Source organism: Pteropus vampyrus, unplaced genomic scaffold, assembly GCF_000151845.1.
Source record: "Pteropus vampyrus isolate Shadow unplaced genomic scaffold, Pvam_2.0 Scaffold31, whole genome shotgun sequence".
Classification (NCBI taxonomy): domain Eukaryota; kingdom Metazoa; phylum Chordata; class Mammalia; order Chiroptera; family Pteropodidae; genus Pteropus; species Pteropus vampyrus.
In genome coordinates, this window is record NW_011888812.1 from 10,557,648 (window position 1) to 10,567,334 (window position 9,687).

General features: G+C 53.0%; 1 protein-coding gene across 1 annotated transcript in view; it reads right to left on the bottom strand.

Moving 5' to 3' along the window:
• Nucleotides 1-5,848, bottom strand: part of SPI1 (Spi-1 proto-oncogene) — a 15,528-nt gene extending 9,680 nt beyond the window's left edge. Inside the window, exons 1-2 of the mRNA XM_011356975.2 lie at nucleotides 5,569-5,848; nucleotides 2,919-3,015 (exon numbers count right to left, since the gene is read on the bottom strand). Of these exons, the coding sequence (XP_011355277.1) occupies nucleotides 2,919-3,015; nucleotides 5,569-5,613 (142 nt within the window). The 5' untranslated portion in view covers nucleotides 5,614-5,848. The remainder of the gene's footprint in view (nucleotides 1-2,918; nucleotides 3,016-5,568) is intronic.
• Nucleotides 5,849-9,687: the final 3,839 nt, after the last annotated feature.

The window sequence follows — 9,687 nt, forward strand, 5'->3', positions numbered from 1 at the left end:
CCTCTGCCAAGGTCACTCTTGCTTTTGTGCTTATTCTCTGCCTAGGACCCCTTGCCCCCACCTGCCTTTGCACACATGTTCCTCCTCTTCTCTCAGATTTCCACTCAACTGCCACCTCCTCAGAGACCCTCCCTGATCACCTAAATTACAGTAACCCCTCACATAGACACGTCACATTACATTGCTCTGCTTTTTCTAGGACTTACGATTACACGTCTGCTTATTTGATTGTTCACTGTCTCTCTCACTGGAATGTAAGCTCCAAGACAGTGGCATTGTCTGTCTTGTTCACCCTGGAACCTCCAGTGCCTAGAAAAGTGTCTGGTACATGGCATATAACCAGAGGCTATTTGGCAGATGAGTGCACAAGCAGACTGGACAATGAGTGTTGGATGGATAAGTGGGTGGACGGCTGGTTGACTGTCAGCTAAGTCAATTAAAATGACCCAACTGATCTGGCACAGAGCACTCTGTGCTCCTCCTGCTCTTCCAGCTGCTTCATCTTCCTTGCCTGGGGGGCTGCAGTAAAGTTAACATTCCATGTCCTGAAAATTTACCCGGCTTGGTACTTAGCATATTACCTCATACACTACGTGCATTGCCTCATATAATTGTCACAACTCTATGTGGTAAGTATTTTCATGCTTTCAGTTTTATAGATGAGGAAACGGGCTCAGAGAGGTTGTCACTTGCTCTAAGGTTACACACAGCCGAGTGATGGAGCCAAGACTAGACCCAGGTCCCGCCCCTGTGTCTTTTCACTAAGCCTCACTGCCTAAAACTACAGATGCAGAGGACATGCAGGAAGTGGTGGAAGGATTTGGGGGTATCTCTACCCTTGAGCCTTCAGCGAATTCCCTCCCACAGTACTAGGAAGGGGCAGAACAGATACCCAGATCGCGAGTGATGGGGAGGCGGTATGGGAGGAAAAGGGGCTGGGATTCGTGGGGACACCAGAGAAGTCTCTATAGGAACTGGGGATTCGTGACCCAAGTGGGGTGCTCAGGTACCCAATCAGGAGTCACTCCTAGAACCCTGTTGCAAATAGCACTGAGACAGGAAAGGCTTTCTCTAAAGTGCTCACTCCATCAGCCGGCTCCAGGTATAGCTCATTTCTAGATGTACGAACAGCAGCCCCATACTACAGAAAGGAAAACTGAACCTTCAGTAGATCCAAAGGAAATGTACTCAAACCCAGTGAAACTGAAAGGTGGTCAGGCTCAAGGCTAAAGGATCCCTAAAGCTGAAAACAGTCCCAACAGCCCTGAGCTTCCCGGAACTCAAGCCGTCCTGCTGCCTGGAGCCACCAGGGGGCGCCAGTCCTCAGGCCCAGAGGGCTTGACTGCGCAGGTCCTGACGGCTAGGTGTGCGTGGTGGTCTCTGGGTCATGGAGACTCGTCCTTGATGCTGGCTGGGGTAGCTGGGGATAGAGTTAGATGAGGGAGACTTTCTCTCTCAATTGTCTGGCTTTACCACAGACAGGATGCGTTTCTTATAGAATTATAAATAAGCTTAAAAGGATGAAAAAGAGGATATTTTAAAGCCTTTCTAGCCCTGGGTTTCTGAAAGAAGCCTGTGTGTTCCCTGATGTGGCCTTGAGGTGTCTCCACCACCTCTTCCCAAGACATGGCTTCCAGATATGTTCTTCATAATAGGTGTCAGGCATGAGTTCCAGGTGAAGCTGTTCACAGGTTTGACATCGCAGCCTGAGAGCCCTAAGTAAAGACTCGCTGCATGTCGCACCCCTGGGTGTGGCCATCAGCTTGAGACTGCCATAGACATGCCTGCAGAATGGAGCTACGGGTGTGATTGGCCCCCAGGTGTCGTGTTCAAGTATGAAACTTTCCTCAGCTGTGGGAACCAGTGTGCCTTTCCCTCTGGGGCTGCAGACACCCTAGTGTCTGGCCTGCCCAGGTCTTGGAACCCCTGGAGAATGCCTCAGTGAGTACCTCACCTTTGGTTCAGGGGTGTCCCCATCAATATGCCAAGGTCCACTTCAGATGACCTCTCACAGCCCCCTGCCCAGGTCCCTGGTACCTAACAATTCTCTCTCCTCCCCTGAATCTGCTCCAGGATGGAGGCTGGGCCTTGGGGTGGACAGTTAGACCCAGACAGAAGGCTCCCCCAGCCCAGGCCCCATTCTCACCCCCACCCTGACAAACTGGGGTTTCAGCCCCTGCTGAATGAGGGGGTCCTCAGAGCCTTTGCTTTAGCCTAGCAGTTCTCAAATTGGAGTTATTCTGCGTGTACTCCTCACCAAGGGACGTTTGGCCATGTGTGGAGACATTTTTGGTTGTCGTGACTAGTGGTCTGACTGTCATCTAGTGAGTAGAAGCCAGGGACACTGCTAAATATCCCATAGTGTACAGAAGAGGCCTCATAACATAGAATTATCTGGTCTCAAGTGTCAGTAGAGGTTGAGAAATGCTTCTAGCTATACACAGCAGGGAGCAGGGCTGTACCAACAGTTCAACATAAGGGGGTGACAAAAACAAAGAGGAGGAATTAGGGGAGGGGGGAGAGGAAAAAGCACTTGACCTGGAGCAGACAGACCTGGGTTCCCCCGACTAGATGTATGACATTGTCCAAATTACTTCATTCTCTAAGTCTGTTTCCTCATTTGTAAAAAGGCCACGAGCATTGGACAAGAAAGTAAACATGGAAGAAGCCGACTCGTGCCTTGGCACAGCAAAGATGCTCAGTAAATGCAGGCTGGGGTATGGGGTGTGCGGGAGCAGGAATGTGGGGCTTTAGGGTAGTGAATTCACAATCCCTGGGAACTAGCTTGATCCAATTCTCAGAATTCCAAAGTAGCCCTGGGAACCATTTCTTTTTTGTCCCCAGACCCCGGGAGTCACTCAGGCGCCCAAGCCAGACTGGGGAAGTGGGGTGGGGCCAGCCTCCTGCTCTGTACTCACCGTTGTGGCTTTCTCCATCACTGCTGAGATAGGGGTAAAATTCGTGCGTTGGGCGTTGGTACAGATCTGTGTCATAGGGAACCAGGTCTTCCGAAGCCTGCTGACAGAGGAGGGTGTCAGGACTCGGACTGTGGCGGGGAGACCCCAGCTGGGCTTACAGCGCCCCAGTATGTTGGGTCTACAACCCCCTCCCAGACGGAGCGGCCGCATCGGGCCTGCAGCCCTCTCTGCTGGGAAGTGGGAGAATCCACAGAGTGGGACCAGGGCCTCAGGAGAGCAAGAGCCTAGGTTCCTGCAGAAAGGGGGTGACGGGAACCCTGGAGGTCAGAGGTCAAAATAGGACCAGGGCTGAGGGGAGAGCACAGCCTCCCTCCACCCAGCCCCACCGCCCCCCACAGGCGCCACACACTCGCACACACTCGCACACACACCTGCGTGACTGAGTCCCAACCTCACACACTCCCCGTCTCAGATTCACAATGATGCACCTCCAGCCCCCAAACGCACACGTACTCCCCATGACACGCTCACCTGCACACTCCTGCAAGGGGACTGACGCCCGCACATCCACTCACACTTGCTCTCGCCCTCACTCTAAAGGTCACTCGCATTCACACACGCTTGTGGTCACACACACAATCCATTATACACCCACCCTCTAGGCCCAGGCAGAGGCACACACATTAACACACATATCCCCATATTCGACTTCAAGCACGTTAACTCTCACATTCGTGCCTGTATCCTTCCACAATCACTCATGCTCCGCTTGCACACTCATCCTCACAGCACACATGCTTGTCCTCCTGCCACAGTGCCCACAGCCCATACCCCAACCGCCCATTCTCTCTCAGAGCCTGTGCCCAGGCCCCACGCATGCTTGGGGATACCGTGATGACCAGTGGCCGTTTGCACTGACGGGTGTTACCGCATTCACCCAGATGGGCTTTAGGGGCCATGAGGTGGCCAGAGCCTTGGTCCCCTCACTCTCCCTCATCCATCGTCCTTCTGACGCCCTCACTGGGATCCTCCCTTCCCTTCCTCCCTTCCTCCCCGCCCCTTCCCTCCTCCCCCTCCCCCCTCACTCCTCTCTGTCCTCCTTCTTCCCTCCTCCTCCTCCTCCTCACTAACTGGCACAGGCACAGGGACATGCACACCCAGCCTTCCCAGCAGTCATCAGGCCTCTCCCCACCCCGCAGTGTGTGCCCAAAGATTGCACAACAGTTACTCTGGCCCTCAAGGCTTGGGTTGGGGGCCAGGGCCGCCCTGGGAGCCCACACTGCCAGGAGTACTTAGCGTCCCCTGGGCTGGGGTGAGGGGCTGAAGAGTTTGGCATGGGAGCCCAAGATGTGCCTCCCGCCCAGCTCCATCTGAAGTTCAGGGATTGAGAGGTCAAGGGTCAGAGACAGTGTGGCCAAGCCCCTAGGCCTTTGGTTTGCTTGAAGCAGAGTTGGCTCTTCCTGGGACCATCTCTGTCACTCCCTGCCCGTCCCTCACCTTCTTGATCTCAGGTTGGGGAAGGGTAGGACAGGGCCAGGCCGGGGAGCTAGCTGGCTGGTGGTGTGTCTGGCCCAGCAAGGAGGCTAAGGAGCCCAGCACCAGTTTCTGGGCAGAGCAGCCCAGCAGGGGGATGTCAGACCTGGGGTGCCTCCGAGCTGGGGTGGGCCGGAGAATGAGCTGCCTCTAGGCTAGGCAAGCTGCGTCAGGTAGGCAGGTCCTGACAGGCCCTTCCCTGCTCCCCTCAGGGCTCCCTGCCCTTGCTGAGTGGAGATGTGCTGGGAAAAAAGAGAGGGGTCCTCTCAGAGGGTCCCTGGTCTGACACCTAAGACTGAAACTGTCTCCCAGAGCAGGAGCAGGCTGGGGGACCTGCCCCAGCCTCCTGCCCTATCCTCCCTGGGATCCCCTGCGTCCTGCCTCTCCATCTCCAGTCTGTCCCTGTCCCCACCTCAGCCCCTGTCCTAACTCCAGTCCCACACTCGACCAAGTCCTACCCCAGCCCCGGTCCCAGCCCCGGTCCCAGCCCCAGCTCCAACCCCAACTGCGGCCCGAGTCTCCGCTCCACTCCTTGCTGCCGCCTAGCCCCAGCCCCTGCCTCAGCGTCTTGGGGACCTGCAGGCCCAAGACCCAGACCCTTTAGTCAACAACCATGTCCTCTGTGCCAGGTCTCAGACCGGGCACTGGGGACCCAGATTTATAGCAGCCTCAGTCCCCAGGAGCTCCCAGGCCATGGGCTGAGACCCCTGGCTCGCTGCCTCCTGCTCTCCAGCCTTTACTGTCCTGAGGACCAGCTTCTCCCAACACTAGTCTTCCCATCGCCTCCTCCGCCACCTCTCTGCTGCCTCCCTCACCATCCCCGGCCCAGCACCCTGCCCTGGAGCTCCGGCCTGCCACCCAAACCCCATCTATAAATAACCGTTCAGGGCCCACCGATCACAGCCCCACCACGGGCCCAGCCCTCAGGCCTGCAGGGCGTGCTCTGAGGACCCAATGGCCCCCTCGCTGAGTCTCAGGCCAGGAGCCCCAGGAGGAAACACCAACTTCCCACTGATAGCAAGCTGGGAGGGCAGCGGAGGGGCTGGCGGGCTAGTGGGCAGGGGGGTGGGTGTCCGAGGGCCGCGGGTTGGGCTTGTGGAAGAGTCCCAGTACTCACAGTGGGGACGAGGGGAAACCCTTCCATTTTGCACGCCTGTAACATCCAGCCGAGCTCCGAGCCGGTCAGGTCGCCTGCCTCGGTTGGGGCCAGTGCGGAGCCCCTTGAGATGGGGTGCCCCGCCTGGGGCTGGACGGACTTGGGTGGGCGCAGGGCTCAGGCCTGCCCCCTGAGCTACAGGAGCCCTGGGTGAGCCCCCTCCCTTGACATTGCAGGGCCAACTCAAGTTCCTGATTTTATCGAAGGGCCTGCCGCTGGAAGATAGTCCCCTTGGGGTGACATCACCGCCCCAGCCCTTTGCATAAATCTCTTGCGCTACAGGAAGTCTCTGGCCGACTGGGGCAGGTGGTGCTCCAGGGGCTGGCCTGGGAGGCCATGGGGGCCAGGCCCCCTGCCCAGAGGAAACTGGGACTGTGAGGGGTGGCCTTGGGGGCTGGGTGGGGAGGAAGACTGGGAAGAATAAGGCTAGCTCTACCACAGGGAGGCCTTTGCTGCCCCTGGGCTCTGCTCAGGCTCTGACCCCTAACCCCACAAATGCCTCTTTCTCTTGAGACCCCCCCCATGTCACCAACAGTCACTTCCTTGGGGTCAGAGCTGGTAGGGTGGCCTCTTGGGGCCTCCACTTTCTAGGCTCAGCCTGACTGGCTGAGGGCTCTGATCCAGCATCCTGCCAGGCCTGGCTCTTCCTGTGCTGGGGGCCCCCAACACCTAGGTTCTACCCAGCCTGGGGCTGGGCTCTGGGGCAGGGTCCTCAGCACAGTGTGCTTTCCACTCCCCCAAACCCAGTCCCTTCGTGTCTGCTTTCCTTCCACCAAAGGAGGGTCCTGGCTTCTTCTACCACCCCTCTCACTCCTCTGAGTACCACTGCTTCTTCCAAACCCCTGGGGCTCTATTCTCAGCCCAGATTTCTGTTTTCCCACCCCTGTCAATACCTGAACATCATAGTCTTCCTAGCTTGCTCACCTTTCTTGTCTGTCCATCCATTCATCTATTTTCCCATCCATTTGTTTATCTGTTTGTCCATCCATCTACCACCCATCAAGTCAGGCATAAATTCATTTCTCTATCAATTTATCTAACTGTCCATTCATTCATTTATCTGTTTCTGCATCATCCATTCTCCCGTTTGTCTACTTGTTCATCTAGCCATCTATACATTTATATATCACCCTTATTCATCAATTATTAATCCATCACTTTATATTTCCATCTGTTTATCCACTGTATATACAGCTTTCAATCTGTTCATCCACTGGTTCATTCATTCAGGTACTCATCCATCCATCCATCCACATAATCATCCATTCTTTCATCCATCCATTCATCCATCTACCATCCATCCAACTATCCATTTATCTGTGCATCTGACCAGTATTAATTGAGTTTAATTGAGTTCAAGGCTCTCTGCTGAGTGCCAGGAAAATATAAAAGTATTGGACAAGATCCCCGACTTCAGAGAGCTGCTGATCTAGTCTGGAGGAAAGAGGAATGAATAGAGATATGTTTTGATCCTTTACTCTCTAATGAGTCTACTCTGCTTGGGAAGAACTTCTTGAGTATTTGGTTTCCTCCCCTATGTAGTCTGACCCTTTGCTTTATATCCCCTCCCCACTAAGACTAGCCTGCTTCCTTCCTGTCAGAGGAACCCCAGGCCCCCACATGTTTCTTCACTGGCAGCGAATACCAAGGATTCACAGGTCTAGGTTCACCATTAGATCACTTCTATCTTCACTGATTTTTTTTTACATCCGAACTTGGGCCTCCCCTAGGGGTCCAGGTCACAAGTTCCTGAGACTCTCTAGGAACCTTGCCCAGGCCCCTCCCCAAGAGGAGGGGAGAAGTGGGCCAACTTGACATCAACTCTATCCCTGCTCCCCATTTCCCTGTCTAGAAGGCAGAGTCCCAGCTAACTGGATGTGTGTGTGTGGGGCGGGTGAGTCTACTCCACGAGAGCCAGGTCCTGCTTGATGTCTCCATTCATTCATTCATTCATTCATTCGTTCATTCATTCATTCATTCCTGTCTTGGTTTGGTTGGTTTCTATGCCTATGTATCTACTAATTAATTCATTTAATCACTAACTTTTTATTAAGGGTCTTTCATGTGCTGGACACAAACATAAACGAGGTATGCCCTGGGTCTCCAGGAGCTCACAGGCCTGCAGAGAGAACAGACATGTAAACAGATATGTAAATAGTATAGTTCTTTGAGGAGATGGGGCCACAAGAGTGAGGTTCTAGGTTAATTAATTAAGGAACAATCAATTTGGTCAGGACCACAGGTAAGAAAGCATGCAAGGGAAAGGGTATGTCTGGCTGAGAAATCCAGCTGAGCAAAGGCAAGGAGGTAGAAAAGAACAAGGGAACGGTGAGCCGCCATCTTTGCGGCTAGAAGCAAGACAGGACAGGAGAGCTAAGAGCCTTGAGTGTCCAGGCGAGGAGCCTGGGTTGCATCCAGGGGCGACCGTGGAGCCTCTGCTAGGCAGGGAGGGTGGTGCTCTTCTCTGTGCTGCAGGCAGCAGACCCAGTCAGCTACGTGTTCCTGAGGCCTAAGTCTTAAGGGACTGCAGGAAAAAAAAGAAATTCCATCATCCCAAGTCAGACCAAGCCCAAGGGACCTAAGTAAGGAAGCCCCCAAAAGATCCAGGTCCCCAAATCTCTGGAAACGGGCAGAACGACTTTCACTTTCTGTCCATTCACACACCAGCAAGTCTTCCCCATGCTCCCTCCCACTTCTCCTCCTCCCGAAGTGCACCAGAGGCCTCCTCCCCAGGACCTGCTGTTATTCAGTCTTTGAAACAGTAGGACCCAGATTCTACGCAATTCCAAGCAGAGCAGGAAGGGTCTGATCATCCACAACCATGGGGCTAACAGCCCCTTAAAAAGGAAGGAAATTATTTCGAGTGCCCAGCATTGTGCTGGACGCTTCCACTCTCGCGATCTCACATAACCAAGACAATCTTCTGTTATGTTGAGGCCCAAGAGATCAGTGACTAACTCAAGGTCACACAGCTTGGAAGTGGAGAGTTAGAGCATGACACCTGCCTTCCAAGGCTTGAGGAAGGGCTGGATCCTGGCAGGAAGCAGAAGGAAGAAAGAAAAAGGACCGAGAAGCCAAGTGCAGAGAGGACAGGAAGGACAGAGAGGGGGAAAAGGCAGAGAGGACTGGAGGGGAAGAGAAAGAGAAACAAAATAGGAGAAAGGGTCAAAGGAGGGAAGGGAGGCAGCCAGAACTTCAGGCAAGGAAGGGAGAGAACAGGGCGAGGGTGGCAGGAAAGGAGGACAAAGGAGAGGGGTGGGAGGGGGGCGCGCAGGCCTGGCCGCCTCCTTCTGCAGTGCAGGAAGCAGGGGTCAGGGAGGGTCCCAACTTGCTGTGGCTCTTTTTCTCATTAGCCATAAGTTGGTTTGAAACCAGTAAACCTTGGAGACTCCAGGGAATGAGAGGTCAAAAAAATTCTTTTTAATTATTTTATTTTTTGAATAGGTAATAAATGCACATGGTGCAAAACTCAGAAGGTACAAAAATGGAAACAGCTGCCTAGTTCCCCTTCCACGGGTTCCCCCGCCACCACGTACCTAATTCTTGTGTATTTTTCTAGAGACAGTCTAAGCACGCACAAGCGCAGAGGTGTATATGTTCTTTTTAAAATTTTACACCAAAGGTAACATACTAAACACATCGTACTTCTCCTTTGGTTCGTTCATTTTTCTTTTCCCTGCATCCATTCCGTGCCCATGCATATAGAACTGTCTTGTTCATTTTAATGACTCTATAGTATTCCACTGTTTGGATGGACTGTGATATTTTTAAATCATGAGAGAACAGCATTCAGATTAAAGAGCACACAGAACATATAAGTACAGTTTAAAGAATACCTATAAAGCTCATACTTATGTAACCACCATCCAGGTTAAGAAGTAAGACATTTCTAGCATTCCAGAAGCATCCCCGAAATGTCCTCTTACAGACCCCTCTTGTCTAGAAATAACACTATCTTTTTTCAGCAATTATTTCCTTGCCTTTTTTTTTTATAGTTTTACCACTTATGTAAACATTCCTAACAATATAGTTAAGTTTTTACCTTAACAGACTTTATATAAAGAGAACCATATATTCTTT